Raw genomic sequence first — 18,874 nt, 5'->3', positions numbered from 1 at the left:
CTTCCGCCATCTCCGTTCAACACATTCTGACAGAGGTCCCATGATACGCAGTAAGTAAATGAGGCTCGCAGACTCCTCAATATTGAACCATCGGCACTGTCCGATAGCAGTTCTAAGACATCGGACTTATGCGCCGCCTCATGACTCTTAGGCTCGTCGCGACGCGAGCATTTCATATCATGTCATGAAGTATTAGCAAGGGCATTCCCAAGCTTGATGTGGATAGCTCTGGAGCGCATATATGTATTTGTATCGGAACTTGAGACCTGTATGATTGGTCGGAATCAACTGGAGACTCCCCGGGTTATTGCTGGCAAGCCGACGATGCAGTCCTGTATCCTCAGACAATTATCGCCACCTACGACGGTTCATGTCTGCAAATTCCGGAGGAATGCGGCCAACGATTCAAGAGCACTCGCGAGTGGTATTGAACCGTTGGCTGAATGGTCATGGCTTCCAAGATTCTATAGTATGCCGTCGTTCTCTCCCGGGAGTCGTTTAACGCGTTTCTGTTCCCAGTCGTCAAGGTCTTTCGCAGCTAGTCTCTAGAAAGACGCATCATATGTTAGGGCCGTGCAATTGCGCCATGCGTTTGTAGTAAATCCTTACGTAGTATTCGTCTTTAATATTGACTTTCCTCCCTCCCTTGCCAATTCCCAGTTCCTCGTCTCGAGTGAGTTGTCGGACTTTCCGGTCATGACGTTCATATCGAACAGCAGTGGCAGGAGTCAGTACGAATGACCCGGCCACGATTATGGAAATAAAAGGCAGCCCAAACATAAGAAAGGGATGTTTGGCCATCAGAGTGCGGTATTTGGCAGCAAAAGTGCCCGCGTCGGCGGAACCTCGAAATTTCTTGGATTGAAAAACAGCCATCGTGGAAGAGTTGCGCGGCGGAGACGGGTGGTATTGTCGAATGTCGAGAATTCAGCACAAGTACACAAGAATCACATCAGTTAGAAATTGAGTTTACGGTGACAATTGGACAGGCGATTTCGAGGCTGAGCGCAATCTGATAACGATGGTATCATCATAGCATGTCAAGAAGCCACCGAAGACCCGCATTATCTTAGGTAGGAGGTAGAGGTTATGACGGGACCCTTTTGATGGATGGCCCTTAGTGCGGGGCTGATTCGGCTGCTCTCAGCTGACCCGACAGCTGTCCAGATAAATGGATAGACCGATTCTTGATTTCCTCACGTGCTTCCGTGACAACATCTTCGCGTGTGGACGCGTCTACCCAATTGATCGCATCCCGTCCTCTACCCACTTAATGGATTGCTGTATAAAAGAGTAATTGCGCCTTTCGTTCGCACTGCGTGCTGATCGTGACAACATGCTGCAGCTGTCTGGGTAACGAAAGAGGAACAACCAAAAACTGCCTAGGAATATGGCGCCTACATCTCATGGGAGAGCCATGCTCACCGGTCGCGAAGCCTTCAGCAATGGTGCCATGGATAGCAACGCCCCTCCGCCTTCGACTCTGGCTGCTCAGTTGGTCGAGAATATATCGACGTCTGCTAGATCGTCTCGCCCCGATGAGACTGCAGAGTTGCAAAAATTGTTCGCTGCTATCGAGAAGGTTAAGAATGAGCCTGGTCTGCTTACCTCGGATCAAGATAGGGTTGAGCATAACCACATGCTCATCTACGTCTATGCCCGTGTGGTGCTAGAGGGCCTTAAGTGGGACGAACCCTTTGCCAATACTTCACAGCTGCGTTCTGATGCCTTGAGGGCAATTAATTTTCTCAGGATTACTGTCAACGAAACCCCGGAGGTCCTCCTTTTCACTGCTGGCACGGGCGCATTTCTCTTCCGCGGTCCCGAGCCACTTTGGATTTGGATATTTCCCAAGGTCCTTAAAATGCTTGGGAACAGCGTATGCTCGGATTTGGGTGCCCCAATTGAGCAGTTTTTCAGTGAAGTGTATTTGGCAGCAGCTCGATCAAATAGCCTGTGGTCGCATATTCCACAGTTTTTGGCATATCTTCGTAGCACTTTTGATGGTTTGTTCACCTGAATCATACGGTATATTCAATAGCTGATGATATTGAAAGTTGTTCAATCATATCTGACTGAGTTACCGTCGACAAGCCGGGATCCTCTTCTGAAATTGCGACTGCCTCAGGACAGTTTCCTGGAGTCTCTCGGTTACAGCCAGCTCCCACATCTTCAGGAACAATGCACTTACACTCTAGGGAAAGCATCCCATGCCCTACAGCATGCTGCAGATCTTTTATCAGTTTTGTCCATTCCTCTGTGGGATTCTCAATTGAGCCCCAGAGCCCCTCCATTGTTTCAGGAAGCAATTCCGTGGCTGGTGGAAGCTTCTCTACGTATCAACATCACAAGAAATCGATGGCAAAAGATTCCTACTTCGTACCTGCCACGATCCTTGCGAGATGCGATACGAATTCTTGATAATATGAATCTCTTAGTAAATACTGAGGGACTAGTCAAAGAGAAAATCTACATGCTCCTGGTTCACCTCTGCGTGGATGTGCTTGTTCAGCGACAGGCAACATCTGGCTTAGAAAGTATGTCGAGTGTTGATGATACATTGCTGAGTATAGCCATCGTAAAGATATCGGAAGCATGTCTGTGGTCCCCAACTGTGTCTCGCCTTACAGCATCTCAGATACTTCCGATAATTGAGAAGCCAATAAGCTACGACAGAATTACACCTAATGGGACCGATTTGTGGGTAAGTTAAGCAATGAGCCCGACGTGTCTTTAATTGCTAAATTGGCATAGAGGAGCCTGGAACTACTCCGGCGGGTGGCGCGAGATCCCCCTCCAACAACCTTAGACCCTATTATGCAACCAGACAAGTTCCTCAATATCGACATTCGACGCTATGTCAATGAGCTTACGGGGTCTTCGACACAAACTTTGGATTTGGAACCTCGATCGAAACGCAGAAAAACAGGCCGTCCACAAATGCTCCCTAAAATAACCAGCCTCTTGTGGGAACTTATCGGAGCAGAGCCGCAAGACACACTCGCTTCCTACTCAAGTGCTATTCAGTATGCTCCTATCTTGGCTGCATGGTGAGCATAGATTCTGATGAACCATCTAGGTCGGCATATTCAGGCCTTTCCGATTCAGACAAGATTCGAGTCATTCACCTGATTGCAGATGTATGTTGTGCAGCTGACGAAACTCTCACAATGACTGCTGGGGATAATCAGACAACGTCACGATTTAGTTGTCCTGACTGCCATACTCTGAGAACTAACCCCGATGGGTCCACATGTATAGATGTGAAAGCCAAAAAGCTTGCTACTGAGATATTTACCTGTCTATTACAAACTGAAAGCTTCCCTGAGTCACGGAAACCGCGAGTAGCTGCAATGGTAGCACTGAGACGTATAGCCAAGCACTGTAACTCATCAGATTTCGTTGACATGGAAGTCTCTTTCGCCGCGCAATGGTGCTTGAAGTCACTGCATAGCTCGCAGAGAGAATTGCGTATTGCTGCAGGGTAAGGCATACCGGTGTTCTGGGAATCTGTAGCTAATCACTTCTCAGACGAACGCTTGCCGTTTTTCTTGCTCATCATGATCGTTCTGCTATCAAATATTCTATCATACAGAAGAACAGAGGAATCGCGCTCGGCATCCTTAGGAATCTCTCTGACCGAAACGAGGCAAAGTTTACGGAGTCATGCATTCTGGCTTGGTCTCACGTGTCATTGTAAGTTGTACTGGCTGTTAGTGAAATATAATTTACTTACATGCTAAAGGGTGCTCTCCGATGATGAGTTGATACTCGTTCTAGTCAAGCTTGTTGAATACTTGGGCCATCAAAGTGCAATCACCTCGGCCGCTGCATTCACAGAGGTAAGTGAAGGACATCGGTCCGTTTCGATTACGATATACTAAGTGTATATCTTAGATCCTTCAAATTGCACGCCATCGCTCGGTCACTCCTAGGCAGTTATTTGATCTCTATTGGAACTCATTGGCCTATCTAGCGATTAGGGATGTAATCGCACAACCAAAACTCACTCGGCTCCTGGCGGAGATTCAGGATATGACTGTTTCCCAGTTGCTTCTCCATATTCAGACATATGCTCTGCCATACCTTGTTCTAAACAAGAAAAAAGATGTTATTCAGATGATTGCGGAAGTTCGCAACGAGACCGAGCCGTGGCAGCCTTGCCTCGACAATGCTAATCTCGGCCGCATATTAGCTCTCTTACTTACACAAGAAACGACAGATATTCAAGAGTATACAATGTCTTTATTGAGGCATATCTCACCACATTTTGATGAATTCGGCCTTGCCGACTTGCTTCAAATCGAGCCCTTAGCTACCACTTTTCACATCCTTAAAGCCGCGGCTGATGCAGATGAAAGTCGCAAGCCTCAGGTAAGGTCTTGGCCTTTAATTGGTTCGGACACCTATAGCCTAACTCTGGCTTCCTACAGATCCGTACCGCATTGAACCAAATGGCTAGTATGATTCTCATCGCCAACGGAGAGTCGAGGAAGAAGAACCATGCAACTGGCCGATTTTTGCACCACCACGCTCTTGGTTTAATGGCCCAGTTGACGGATGTCATAAATGACGTGTCTATTATACGAGCTCCATTCCATGAGCGGCGACGGTGCATTTCAGCCATGGAAGAAATGATACGAATAGGGAAAAACGATGTTCGCATCGCACGCCCGCAGGTTAGTGATTCTGTCGTGTCCAGGGCGTCTTGCACTATATACTAACCCTAGGCAGATCTCTGCTTGTATACTTGCTGCATTGTCGCGCGATGAACTTCGCGAAGCGGCTTTTTCATGTTGGGCTGCAATGATGTCCTTTTTTGAGGAATCTGAAGTCGATATTCTCATTGAGACAACATTCTATCTCATTTACCAGTACTGGCCGGTTCTCGAGGAAATCTCGCAGGAACTTGCCAAAGATCTGATTAAGTATCTTTTGGAAAAACAGCAGCCTACGGTCAAGAAGTATATCAGCAAACTGCCATCTTTCAGTCATATCAAGGAATTGTCTGCTATTGAGTCTATGCTTAGTAAGCTGCGATCTCCGGTAGATAATCACACTGCCTTTTTCATGTTGACTGAAAGGTTACGCCATGAAACCTCTGGAGTTGTTCTGTATGCCTTGAGAGACCTTGCTGAATACTTGCAAAGACATCAAGGTTATCTACAGGCGTCTGCAGTTAGTGAAAAGCCCGACTATATCGTCTCTAGCCTCGTTAGGGCACTCCTCAACTGCATATCAAGGTATAATGGATTTGATAGCGAAATTACCGAACTCTGTGCTCAATGCATCGGTTTGGTCGGTTGCCTTGACCCAAATCGTATCGAAGCAGTTAGAAAGGAGAGCCGAATTATTCTGACAAGCAACTTTGAAGACTCATCCCAGGTGACGGAGTTCGTCTTCTTCTTGCTAGAGAAAGTCCTAGTGATCTCTTTCGTTAGTACTACGGACACTAGACTGCAAGGCTTTTTGTCTTACGCCATCCAAGAACTTCTCGAGAGAGGTGACATTGCAGAAGCGGTCAAGATGGAAGGACTTGGGAAGGGCGAGGTCGTGTACAGGAGGTGGTGCTCTGTTTCACAGAGTGCACAGGAGATCTTGACTCCCTTTCTAACGTCAAGATATAGGCTCATGCCTATGAGCCAACAAAAGATCGAATACCCCATATTTGGCCCAGGAAAGACTTATGGAAATTGGATGAGGAACCTCACTCTTGATTGCCTGCGAAGACCCCAAAACCCAGTTGCGATGCTTTTATTCGAGCCTCTGTGTCGATTGATTCGAGTGAAAGATCTGTCAATCGCCGAATTCCTTTTCCCCTATTTAATCGTACACATGATTCTCGGCGAGGAGATTAAGGAACAAGAACGGACTGCTGTGCTTCAAGAGTTACTCAATGTTTTGCAGTATGAAGTTCCGGCGGAGGCGTCATACGCCGAAAGGGAGGATAGGAAGCTGTATTGTGAGGTAAATAGCAAACTATCGTGTAAAATGAATATCCCACATAAGCTGACTATCATTAGGCCATCTTCCGCTTCCTCGATTATGCTATGCGCTGGATTCATCTGAAACGAATGTCATCTAACCAGTCCTCTGGAGACACTGCTAGCATAGAGAAAGTGGCGAACTACCTAGCATCATTCCCAGCGGAGCTGATATCTCAACGAGCAATAGACTGCTCTGCATATTCTCGCGCCCTATTTCATCTGGAGCAACATATCCGTCAAGTTGACGAGTCCAAAAACAGTGTCCATGACAGAGATCGATTGATTCAGCGAGTTCAGGATATTTACACACAGATTGATGAACCAGACGGGCTGGAGGGTATATCAGCACACCTTCACGTACTTGACATTGAACAGCAAGTTTTAAGTCATCGAAAGGCTGGCAGATGGGCTGCAGCTCAAACTTGGTACGAAATCAAACTTGCCGAAGAACCAGACAATATAGACGTACAGATAGATCTGCTCACTTGCCTAAAGGAATCAGGACAACATGGTATGCTCACCTTAAAGTGCTCTTTACTACTCTATACTAATCTGCAATTAGATGTCCTGTTGAACTATGTCGAAGGCATCGAGAAGCATACGGCTGTTGCAACCATCAATCGCATTGTACCATATGCGGTTGAGGCTGCTTGGACAACTGGCAGGTGGCTGACAATGCAAAAGTTTCTCAGCAAATACCAAGGAGATCCGTCAGAAGACTTCAACGTGTCCATAGCCCAAACATTGTTGTATCTTCGCCAGGGATTGACAAAGGAGTTTTTCCAGACTATGAAGACTATTCGAGGTAGAGTCGGCTCGTCCATGACCTCCTCGACAACTGCATCGCTACACGCTTGTCATGAGCCCATACTGAGAGCTCATGTACTGACTGATCTCGAACTCATTGCTGGTGTAAATAACGATGGAGACCAACACCCTCAGGATATTCTCAAATCGCTTGGCCGACGACTAGAGGTGCTCGGCTCTTATGTGAATGACAAACAATATGTCTTGAGTATTCGTCGAGCGGCCATGGAACTATCGCGGTAAGACACCAGATCTACTGTTTTGAAAGTACGAATCACTAATTGTGATAGACCACGCTTTGGCGACATGGACATATCGGCGCTCTGGCTTTCTAGTGCTCGACTAGCAAGGAAGGCTAATAGCATGCACCAATCATTTAATGCTGTTCTTCGTGCTTCACAACTCGGCGACGAGTCAGCTACGATAGAGAATGCTCGTCTTCTATGGAAGGAAGGGCATAACAGGAAAGCTATACAAACACTCCAAGGTGCTATCGATAGCAAAGTTTTCTCTCAATATAGCTTTAGTGAGCACGATGCTTCCGAAAGGAACATTGGCTCACAGCAGAACATGTTGACCGCTCAAGCAAAGTTATTGCTCGCAAAATGGCTTGATACTGCAGGCCAGACCAATGCTTCAGCTTTGAGAGAGCAGTATCGAGCAATACCCCAAATATTTGGTCAATGGGAAAAGGGTCATTATTATGTTGGTCGGCACTACAAAAAGGTTTTGGAGTCTGAAAGAGCCTTGAAGCCGGATGATCAGACTGACGAATATCTCACGGGAGAGGTTGCAAAACTCGTGATCGAGAATTACTTGAGGTCTCTCAGTTATGGCACCAAATACTTGTATCAGACTCTGCCCCGCATTTTGACTTTATGGCTCGATCTTGGTGCTCAAATTGACAAAGCGCCCGAAGGGAAGGTGTCTCTCTCACGAGAGCTTCTCCATCGTCGAAAGAAGCAACTCGAGGCCTTGCATGATATCCTACGCAAGCATGTCAGCCGTCTACCTGCATACATCTTCTACACAACGTTGCCTCAACTCGTCGCGCGGATAGCGCATCCTCACTCGGAAGTTTTCAGGGTGCTACAGGCGATCATACTCAAGGTTGTTGAAGCATTTCCTAGACAAGCCTTGTGGAGTCTCTTCGCTATCATGACTACCAAACAGGCTTCTTCAGAGCGCAGGGCGCGAGGCCAGCAGATCCTACTTCACGTGAAAGATCGTAACATCAAAGTGGAAGCTGGCGCCTTCAGTCTCCCTTCGCTACTACGTAAAGGAGAGAGATTAGCGGATCAACTCCTCCTAGCTTGTAACAACGGCGATTTCCAAAGCAATCGAACAACAATGGCCAGCATTACCCGAGATTTGCACTTTAACCACAAATGCACGCCCTGCCCTCTAGTCGTCCCCGTCGAAACGTGTCTCACAGCGACGCTTCCCACACTAACTGATAACTCAAAACGGCATAAGGCGTTCTCTGGGGATGTCATTACAATTGACTCATTTCTTGATGAGGTTTTGGTTCTCAATTCCCTTGCGAAACCTCGGAAACTCACAGCTCGCGGCTCAAATGGTGTCAATTATGGACTTTTAATTAAGCCCAAGGATGACCTTCGTACCGACCAGCGGCTAATGGAGTTCAACGGTATAATCAACCGATCGCTAAAGCGGGATGCAGAGTCGAGCCGACGGCAGCTATATGTTCGAACCTACGCAGTTACGCCACTCAACGAGGAATGCGGTATCATTGAATGGGTGGAAGGTCTTAAGACACTGCGTGATATACTCTTGACTATCTACCGTTCGCGTGGAATCGTTCCCGATTATCGTGCTCTGCAGGAAATGATGAAGAATGCCGCCACAGGGGATAAGAACACCAAAATATTTACGGACGGTGTACTGGGCATGTTCCCACCAGTGCTACCCAATTGGTTCATATCACAGTTTCCCAACCCGTCCGCTTGGTTCACAGCCAGGCTCAGGTATACTCGGTCTTGCGCCGTCATGTCGATGGTTGGGACAATTTTGGGACTGGGCGACCGTCACGGCGAGAATGTATTGTTTGAAGAAGGCAACGGCGGTATTTTCCACGTCGACTTTAACTGTCTCTTTGACAAAGGTCTTACCTTTGCGCAACCCGAACGAGTACCATTCCGACTCACGCACAACATGGTGGCCGCGATGGGCATATATGGATATGAAGGGCCTTTTAGGAAGTGTTCGGAATTGACGCTGAGCATTCTTCGACAGCAGGAAGAGACACTCATGACCATCTTGGAGGCGTTTATCTACGATCCCACTTTGGATCTTCAAAAAGACAAGCGTAAAAAGCATGAGGTGGTACGACTCAACCCACAGAGTGTGGTACAGAGCATCAAGAGGAAAGTCCAGGGTTTGCTTCCCGACGAGAGCATTCCGCTTGGTGTGGAGGGACAGGTTGATGAACTTATTAAGCAGGCGGTTGACCCGAAGAACCTTTCAGCCATGTACATTGGGTGGTGTCCGTTCCTTTAGGGACTTGGTAAGGTTACATTAGCTGGTATACTGCATATAAAAGGATTCGAGGGTTTTAGAACGCCTCGATGACTAGAGTTCGGCCAGCCCCAATATATTGTGCTCAAGGTAGGGGACAGACTAAGAATGTAATGTGAAATATGATAAAGATAATGCCAATTCATTTTTTCTTATACCCACATATACCTACCGTCCAGTGTCTGCAAATGCCTAGGTAGGTTGAGTTACAGTCTCTGTCATCTTAGGCTTTATTCACCAAGGTTTAGGTCGGCATAATTGCAAACAGTAGAAGTAAACCAATTGACTTTCTTCCTACTTCACTTCAAGAATCACGCAGCACCCCTATTCATTCTAGGTACATGCATGAGATTATTTTGACCTCGCGATCCTCCCTCCCTCGTTATCGCGAAACATCGAGTATTATTACCATCACTTGCAGGTATCATCAGGCCATGTGTGGAGCCTCTGTTAGGCCCTGGTATCTCTGGCGTTACAGCGGTTGTAGTGGTTCTAGTGCTGTATTCTAGGCGAGAGTGGTCCGCGTGGATAGGCTGTCCTTACACTAAATGGTGCCATCCCGTCACCAGCTAGCTGTAAGTACTGCATTCATCACGTCATTACAATCAAGCCAGAGGCAAAAGAAAATAATCTGGGAGATAGAAAAAAAAAAAAACAGGAAGAAACAACGGGAGGACGAAGCTGTTCGTACGCTTCCTGTCACAGAACATTAAGATAGTCCTTATTAGTCGCCTGGCAGGCACCCAAGTCATTGTGGTATAGCAGGTAATTTGTAGAATGTAAATTGTTTATCCACCTACCACCAAAAAACGCGTCTTCAACCCAGTGAGCATGTAGGGACTGTCTCGAGTGGTGGTAGGTAGGTATCAGGTATCTCGTTACCTGCACAACCATTGATCCCATCCGTCAATCCATTCATTCGCCAGCCATCTCGGCTGGCGCTTGTCCCTTTCTCTCTCTCTCTCTGCATTGTCTATTCTTATCAATCTATTGTCTAGAGTTACATAGGTAGATAGGGGAATAGATACTTGCACTTGTAAAGGTACCTGGGTAGACAAAGCTGTCTGTGTCCCCAGTCCAGTCCTCACGTCGCAGGTACCAACTGGCACCCCGCCGTATCCTTCTCCGGCACTTTCCAAACGCGCCAGGCCAACAAAAGCCCATTCACTCATCACCCTGCTTCCCGTCACAGCCTGCTTTCACTACCTACCTTTTCTTCATGTTCCAGCTGAACTACTCTTCATACGTCGACTCTTTTGTTCCTGTGCCTGTTTCTGTCTCTGTCTCTGAATCCTCTATTGATCTTAGCGCTGCAGTGCTCTTGTCCTTCCCTTAGTCTAGTTCTTGGGCAAGTTCCACCCCAAAATCTGACTTGAGCTGACCAGTCCTTGGTCGATTGCAACAACAACCTCGAACCCTTACCCTCAACCTCAACCTCATCTTCATCACTATTACCTTATCTACTCCTAGACAACACACTTGTCTCGTATCTCACATTTCACATATCATACCTTGCAGCATCTGCTGTCTGGGCTTAAGACAAAATGTCTTACCGTATTGGTGCGTTCCCCCTTTCATTGTTGAAAACCTGCATTGTCTGATGGACCTCGGTGTCGCGTCTGTATCTCATCAACTCCCCTCCACTCTTTCTTTGCTCTACAACACGTAATACCAAGTGATACTTCTAGCTAGCACCCAAGACCTCATAACGTTCACACCGAACACACGAGACACATACTTTCGGATCAGATCACTGACTGTTCTCGTAGAGATCTCTCCCAATAACCGCGCCGGCTGCCAGGACAAAGTATGCAAAGATTCCAAGCACAAAATCACCAAAGGTGAGTTACGCTTTGGTGTCTGGTTTGTCGTGCCCACCATTGAAAAGGGATCTTGGAAATGGCGTCATTGGTAAGCCTATCTAATCATGACCATAATATTTTTGTTTCTTATCCTTACTGACTCTTGTTGCTCAGGGGCTGCGTTTCGGGCAAAAGCATTGAGAACCTTCAAAATGCCATCAAACAGGATGATGGCAGCTATGATTGGAACATGCTGGATGGCTATGACGAGATTGAGTATGAATACCGTGGCTTCCTCTCATTTTCATCCATCTTGTTTTACTGACTGAAATACAGAGATTCCGATCTCCAGGAGAAAATTCAACGCGTCGTAACTCAAGGTCACATTGATCCTGAGGACTTCAATGGCGTGAGTCTCACATTATCATGCATCTCACCACTAATTATGACCTACCTTACCTTGTCAATATTCAATTTGGAACAATATCGCCAGTTCTCGGGCTGTACTTAGATGCCTAACTATATTGCTAGGATCCTGATTTTAATGTACCTGGCAAAACAGCGATTAGAGGTCGTGCCAAGAAGGCCAAAGCAGGTAGTGACGACGAGGTGAGATCATTCATCCCTAATCTACTTACTCTTCTCTTCACTCACATGCAGCAGGCTGGTGAAGATGCCACAACTCCCAAGAAAGCTGCCCCAAAGAAAACCGCTGGCGCCAAGCGCGGCCGCAAGAAGGCGCAAGAAGAGGACGAAGAAGAAGAAGCTGAGGAAGAGCCTGAGCCAGTGAAGAAGAAGGCTAAATCTAGCCGTAAAGCCAAGAAAGTCGAGGAGGAAGAAGAGGAAGAAGTCAAACCAGTGAAGAAAGCCCGTGGCCGTAAGGCTAAGACGGACGACGCAGCGGAGAAGGATAATGACGAGGTAGCAAAACCTGTCAAGAAGGGAAAAGCCGGTCGCAACTCCACCAAACAACCTGTCAAGGAGGAGGAGGAGCAGGAGGAGGAGGAACCCGAGGAACCTGAGGAACCCGTCCCTGCGAAGAAAAGCAGAGGTAGAAAAGCTGCAAAGAAGGAACCATCACCTCCCCCCGCCCCTGAGGATGATGATGAGCCAGATGACGATGAGCCGATCACCAAGGCGGTGGCAAAAGGCAAAGTCGGTCGTAAGGCGAAAGCTGCTGCTACTGCTCCCAAAGGTGGCAAGCGTCGCAGTACGAAGGCGTAAGTTCAAAGAGAGAGTGTGCGCATAGCATCTGGTTTTAACCTGCTACGCAGCAAAGCCGATGGCGAGTAGTCGTGCTGATTACTCACCCACTGGTATTCGTTTTGTCGCTTTATCGCTCAAACTGTCCCTTTTCCTAATTTCCCTCTCATATTCGGACAGTCTGACATTCTCTGTATGATCTCGGTGCGGAAGAGCCTGGAATTTGTCTGACCAATAATGCTGAAGATGGCGCAGTCTGCGAGCGATGTTATTCGGGACTGACCAAGTTGGCTGATGATAGTTTCGAGTTTACAGCACATGTAACATTAACTTTTCCTGAGACCTAAGTCTTGAGGATATCTTTAATAACCTCACGGTGACGAGGATCTCCTTGAATGACTTATTAATTGTAACTATATTCGCTATGTTTTACGGTAGATGCGATCAAGGGCCTTTGTAGGTAAAGTTCGTTCGTCGTGGGTACATACTCGATGTACCTACCTAAACAGCTGGTAGTGACCGGTGCCAAGTGCTACTGAGAAGGGATCGCGCGCATCCCACCAAGGTACTTAGGTACTTTCATCCACCCAAGTTCTTGGAGCTACCGCTAGGACGTCAAAAAACGTCACCAATTACCTACCAATAAGCTTGGTGTGCTTGCACACCTTAATTGTAGGCCGCTTGCTTGATGCCACGACCAATGACCGGCTATCTTGTTTAATTCCTTCCTCTTCAACCACTGATATACGCCATACGTGCGCCTTGCACATGAGTTCGTCCTAGCAAGATGTACTTATCCTTCCAGGCGCTTTCGCTGTCTGTTCTCCTCGCTCTACCTGCTGGCGTTCGCGCCGTTTTCCAAGACGAGGTTGGACACATCGACTATCACCACGAGCTCCTCGGCGTCCCCCAGCGCGAAACTACCTTCTTCCACCGACCCCGAACCGAAGAGAAGGCCAGCCTTCTGTATACCCTCAGTGACCTGGGCGTGCTCGGCGCCGTGAACCCCAGTAATGGCGCTATCGTATGGCGACAGTTGCTAGCTGGCAACATCACCGATGGTGGGGGTTTTTTGCGCGCTCCCGAACATGAGACATGGCTAGTTGGCGCACACGGTAGCTCCGTAAGCTCATGGGATGCATTGACTGGTCGCAATGCCTGGTCCTTAAACGCCAATGGTGTGGTTAAAGATGTGGAGGTCATGGAGATGACTGAACGAGGGGGCAAGGATGTATTAGCTCTCTACCAAGAGCCTGGCGCAACAATCACAAGAAGAATCCACGGTACAGAAGGGCACGTCCTCTGGGAACATAAGGACGTGAATAAGGATATTCCTTTACAAGTGAGCACCAGCTTAGACAAGATCTTTGTTGTGAGTCTCCATGGGTCGCTCCTCTCATATAGTCTGAAAGTCATAGTGCTGGACACCTTGACTGGTAAGAAGTTGGACGAGATCCCGCTTGGCACCAAGAATGAGGTCCAGAAGCCTGAAGATGTCATGTTCGTCGGTGCGAATTCGGCTGCCCCTATCGTCGCATGGACAGATCACACAATGACCCAGCTTCAGGTCAATGTGCTCGGCCGCAAAACCAAGCAGGAGTTCGCCCTTCCCGCGGACACGATAGAGGTGGAGATCCATGCTCCACATACCATACAGTCATCACCTCATTTCCTAGTACACAGTCGAACAAAGTCTGGAAATAAGGCCGACGTCTTTCACATCGACCTTAAGAACAGCGCCATTACCAAAGCATATGAGCTCCCATTGCTTAAGGGTAGCAGTGCCTTTTCAACAAGCTCAACCGGCGCCAACGTGTATTTCACCAGAGTAACGGATAATGAGATTACTATAACTTCATCTACTTCCCATGGCCTTCTCGGCCGTTGGTCTTTCAAACCAGGAACTGAAAAGCCTAGTGCTCTACATGGCGTCTCTGAAGTTATCAAGAAGGCCGAAGATAGCTACGCTGTGAGGGCCGCCGTTGTGACAGACTCAGATGATTGGACCCAGATCGTCAATGGAGAGATCAGCTGGATACGCCTTGAGGGCCTGAGCGGCGCTGTAGCTGCTACATGGGCCGAGATTCCCGAATCGGAGGATCTAGCAAGAACACTAGAGGCCGAAGCCCATAGCAACCCATGGTCGGCATACGTACATCGCGTGAACCGTCACATCAACGACCTTCAATACCTGCCCGCCTACCTACAGTCTATCCCGAAACGTCTTATTAGTAGTATCGTCGGCTCTGAGAGCACAGATTCTACTGAAGAAGTCAAGAGGGATAGTTTTGGATTCAATAAACTTGTCGTTCTGGCGACTAAGCGTGGAAAGCTATACGGTCTCAATGCTGGCAACCACGGACAGGTTGTATGGTCCAAGAAAGCCAACGAGACACCGTCCGGCAGACATTGGGATGTTAAGGCCATCCACGCAGACAATGTCAAGGGATTCGTTACAGTTCGCGGTTCGGAAGGCGAATTCATAATCGTGAAATCAGATACAGGCAAAACCGTGGAGTCTATGCCATCTAGTCTCTTTCCGCCAGTTGATGATGCCATCATGGTAGACAGCGACGCCGGACCGTGGCTCTTACCTATTGAACGTGACGGGAAACTTGGTGACCTTCAGCCTGGCTGGGCTCCTAAACAAACCGTAGTTACTCGCACGGGGGAGAGTGAGATTCAGGGGTTCAGATATGTAGGGAAAGATGGGCTAGCCTCTGCAGTACCAGTCTGGAACTTCTCTCCTTCTACTGGGCAACACATTGTCAACATTGCGACTCGCCCACAACACGATCCCATTGCTTCTATCGGTCGGGTCCTTGGTGATAGGACAGTCAAGTACAAGTATCTAAACCCCAACACAATTGTGGTTGCTGCTATTGACGACAAGACATCTACCTTATATACTTATCTCTTGGATACCGTATCTGGAGAGGTCCTAGCTTCCTCCTCTTATGACGGAGTCGATCCTAACAAGGATATCACTTGCACCCTCTCCGAAAACTGGTTCCTGTGCACTTTCTACGGTCAATTCCAGTTGCGCGAGTCTCAGGACCAGAAACTCAAGGGCTACCAGGTCGTCATTTCCGATTTATATGAATCTGAACTCGCCAACGATCGTGGCCCCCTAGGCGACGCAGCCAACTTCTCCTCTCTCGACCCCGTGGACATGCCCACAGGCCCAGCGCTCCCCTCCGTCGTCTCCAAGACATTCATCCTCTCAGGCCCCATCACCTCGCTAGCAGTCACGCAGACACGCCAGGGCATTGCCATCAGACAATTGCTGGCGTACATGCCCGAATCGCACTCCATCATCGCCATCCCGCGCATGCTCCTCGAGCCCCGCCGCCCCGTCGGCCGCGACCCCACCCCGGCCGAGCTCGAGGAGGGTCTCTCGCGCTACGTCCCCGCCATCGAGCTCGATGCCCGCATGACGGTGTCCCACACGCGCGACGTCCTCGGCGTCCGCGAGATCATCGCGGCCCCGGCTATTCTTGAGAGCACGTGTCTCGTCTTCGCGTACGGCGTTGATGTCTTCGGCTCGAGGGTCGCGCCCTCACAGGCCTTTGATATCCTGGGCAAGGGGTTCAATAAAGTCACTCTTTTGGCTACGGTTGCGGCGCTGTTTTTGGGCGTGCTTGGATTAGGTCCTATGGTGAGTATATTCTCACGCCCCTCATTTCGTTCAATTCGTTGCATACTAACCCACTTTCTTTTTTCCCTCTCTCTCTTTCCCCAACCCTCCTTTGCCCTTCTCCCTCACATGTGTATATACTGATGATTTGTCACAGGTTCGGAAAAAGCAGATTAATATGAGATGGCAGGCTCCTATGTAATGATGATCAAAGGATATTAGCTAGCATTTGGTGCCTAGGGGGGATGGTTTCTAGAATATTTAAAGAGGGAAGTATACATGAGATCAGATTTAAATGCGTCTACGTCCAATTCAATCCGTTGAACATATATTGCCAATCTGCTGTCAGAGTCACATTGGATCTAGCCTTGAGAAGTACATCGGGACGAAGGTAGGTACACATTTTTACACGTGCAAATAGAGGTGCTCTGGGTTGTGGCACGGGCTGCCTCCCATACCCAATATTTGAGGTAGCAAGAGCGGCTGAGTAGGTGGGTAGATGCTGTTTCCTACCGTTGCTATTGCATGATCTCGAGTCTGCCAGGTAGGTCAGACAGTAACCCCCTCCCCAAAAACCCCCACTTAACCTCACCAGCGGCAGATTCTCAGCCCCCACTCTGCCACTTCTCACTCCCACATTTTGCAAGTTGTGAACAGATGCAGAGATTATCTTACCCAAGCAGCGGGCGAGTCTAGACTCCCTATACAGCATGTGATAGCGAGGGGTGGTCTACTTCGCCCCGATACCTACTTAGGTAGGCATGATGTGGACAGCTATCTAATGCTGGGGCAGGTCGGTGTAAGCGTTCGCGCTGCCTGCCTGCCTGCCTGCCTGGCTTCGGAAAGCACCCGGGCCAGTGAATCGCATGAGTATGGCAGCCCAAGTCCAATCTCTACATGTATCCCCTGCGTCAGATTGTCGGGCCGCATTCAACCTCCTTTTTTCCATCTTTGCTCATCCCTTCATCTGCAGTGTACTGCTCCCAGTCCCTAGTCTCGTCGTTGATTACCTACCATCTGCTTTCCGGATCAGTAAATACCGAACCGACCATCATTCTCTTGGAATTGATCTATTGGCAATAGTTAAATCACCTTTGTTATGGGAACAGCGGTAATCCATACTCAATTGATCGCCAACCGGCCGTATGAACATCCTTGGTTAGTTATTTTTAACGAGTCGTTAAGCCTCCTCCTTTCCTACATGCTTAGCTGTGTCGTCTTCTTGGAGCCAACAAAATGAGCTTAATTGCTGGCCGCAAAAGACGCATGGGGGATGAAGATGCCGAGCAGCAGTCGAAGCGAATGAAACTCACCTATGGTGACTATACTATTGGCTGGGTCGCAGCGTTGCCTGAGGAGTATGCTGCCGCCGAGGCTATGCTGGATGAGATTCATGAGGATATTCCCCGATCGCGGGGTGACCCCAATACCTACACCTTTGGCAGGATTGGAGGGCATAACGTTGTTATCGCAGGTCTGCCAAGTGATGGATACGGTACGGTGAATGCTGCTACTGTGGCGAACAACATGCACAGAACTTTTCCTTCCGTTGAAGATTTCCTCGTCGTTGGAATTGCTGGTGGCACCGGCCTTACTAAGAACGCTGATGTGCGCCTGGGCGATATCGTGGTCGGCGATCAGGTGATCCAGTATGATTTAAGGAAAGAGCTTCACGATCAGAAGTTCCAAACAAAGGCATTTCCACTACGTCCTTCGGAGAGGCTTCGGACCGCCCTTACTAAATTAAAATCGACGCATTTGAAGGATGGATCTAAAGTGCCGACTCTCATTTGTGAAATGGTCGCAGAAAATCCCAAGATGAAGAGCTTCGCAAACAGACGATCACTCAAAGATTTCCTGTTCCATGATACATACAACCATCCCGAACTAAACAACACCTGTGATAATTGCGACCGATCAAAGCTTGTCAAGCGAAAACGGCGGGAAACCAACGATCCGAAGATCTATTACGGTGTTATAGCGTCTGGAAACTCACTCATCAAATCTCCAGAGAAGAGACGCGAATTAGTAGAACAGTTTCAGGCACTCTGCATTGAGATGGAGGGCGCAGGAATCATAGAAAGTCATCGAAGCTTGGTCATCCGCTCTATTTGCGACTACGCCGATAGCCATAAGAACAAATCATGGCAGCCTTACGCTGCGGCGGCCGCCGCCGCCTTCGCGAAGGAGCTCATTCTCGCGATGCCTATCTCAGAAGACCAAGCATCCAAAATGGGTACGTGTATCGCTGGAGGGTCAGATTATTCTCAGCTTATGAATAGTTCTTAGCTAGGAAGAGGATGTCGTCAGAGGACCTGGATGCCATAATGCATTCATTATCCTTTGAAAGCATTGTTTCCCGAGAATTAAATATAAAGCCACCACATGCTAACACCTGTGAATGGATTCTACACCACCAAGATTATGAAACATGGCTGGATCCTAGTGAGCATCCTCGACACCATCTACAGCACGCTGGATACTTGAATTGCCATTTTTGGAAGGATCTCAGCTCTAAAGACATATTGCGGGAGTGTGTCTCGGGAGCTGTTTTAGAAGGTGAAGTCAAGTCTGAATTAACCTTATCATAGTAACCATATTACGGCTTAATATAATAGATCCCAGCTATTACTACTTTTATAGCTAATATTAGTCGATTTTTTAAATTAGCTACGATAGCTTAGATACTTTTTATTGAAGCTTTAAGTATTATATTTCCTACTATTTCCGTAGGCGTAAAGGTATAACGGCATTTTAGCTATTCTTTCTACCCTATTTAACATTATTATTAAACCTACGCTTCCTTTTTAGTTATAATAATATAGGTATAATAAATATAATAATAAAGCATTAGGATATCTTTCCACTTTCTTTACTTTTATTATTATTATTATTATTAT

At 47.9% G+C, this 18,874-nt stretch overlaps 5 protein-coding genes across 5 annotated transcripts; 4 read left to right on the top strand and 1 right to left on the bottom strand.

Annotated features, from left to right (window-relative positions):
- Positions 1-464: 464 nt before the first annotated feature.
- Positions 465-876, bottom strand: F5B22DRAFT_644189 (cytochrome c oxidase assembly protein COX16-domain-containing protein; the record flags this gene model as incomplete). Its single annotated transcript, XM_047978387.1, has 2 exons — positions 465-545; positions 610-876. 2 exons carry the CDS (start codon positions 874-876, stop codon positions 465-467), a joined length of 348 nt encoding a protein of 115 aa, XP_047832963.1.
- Positions 877-1,212: 336 nt separating this feature from the next.
- On the top strand, positions 1,213-9,518 carry F5B22DRAFT_31438 (phosphatidylinositol 3). Its single transcript, XM_047970643.1, has 12 exons — positions 1,213-2,006; positions 2,058-2,704; positions 2,755-3,026; positions 3,080-3,484; positions 3,532-3,696; positions 3,746-3,842; positions 3,898-4,374; positions 4,434-4,679; positions 4,735-5,967; positions 6,024-6,498; positions 6,550-7,033; positions 7,085-9,518. Exons 1-12 carry the CDS (start codon positions 1,391-1,393, stop codon positions 9,312-9,314), a joined length of 7,347 nt encoding a protein of 2,448 aa, XP_047832962.1. The 5' UTR covers positions 1,213-1,390; the 3' UTR covers positions 9,315-9,518.
- A 611-nt stretch (positions 9,519-10,129) lies between these two features.
- Positions 10,130-12,847, top strand: F5B22DRAFT_596925 (uncharacterized protein). The gene is made up of 6 exons (XM_047974280.1): positions 10,130-10,892; positions 11,102-11,243; positions 11,309-11,410; positions 11,471-11,543; positions 11,666-11,743; positions 11,798-12,847. The coding sequence occupies exons 1-6, from the start codon at positions 10,877-10,879 to the stop codon at positions 12,356-12,358; spliced, it is 972 nt and encodes a 323-aa protein (XP_047832961.1). The 5' UTR covers positions 10,130-10,876; the 3' UTR covers positions 12,359-12,847.
- Positions 12,848-12,973: 126 nt separating this feature from the next.
- On the top strand, positions 12,974-16,510 carry F5B22DRAFT_596921 (uncharacterized protein). Its single transcript, XM_047974279.1, has 2 exons — positions 12,974-15,995; positions 16,132-16,510. Exons 1-2 carry the CDS (start codon positions 13,125-13,127, stop codon positions 16,174-16,176), a joined length of 2,916 nt encoding a protein of 971 aa, XP_047832960.1. The 5' UTR covers positions 12,974-13,124; the 3' UTR covers positions 16,177-16,510.
- Positions 16,495-18,822, top strand: F5B22DRAFT_596918 (nucleoside phosphorylase domain-containing protein). The gene is made up of 2 exons (XM_047974278.1): positions 16,495-16,844; positions 16,948-18,822. Exon 2 carries the CDS (start codon positions 17,211-17,213, stop codon positions 18,261-18,263), a length of 1,053 nt encoding a protein of 350 aa, XP_047832959.1. The 5' UTR covers positions 16,495-16,844; positions 16,948-17,210; the 3' UTR covers positions 18,264-18,822.
- Positions 18,823-18,874: the final 52 nt, after the last annotated feature.

The sequence above is a fragment of the Xylaria bambusicola genome, assembly GCF_022495145.1.
Source record: "Xylaria bambusicola strain CBS 139988 unplaced genomic scaffold F5B22scaffold_10, whole genome shotgun sequence".
NCBI lineage: Eukaryota > Fungi > Ascomycota > Sordariomycetes > Xylariales > Xylariaceae > Xylaria > Xylaria bambusicola.
This window is presented reverse-complemented; position numbering and strand designations above follow the sequence as displayed.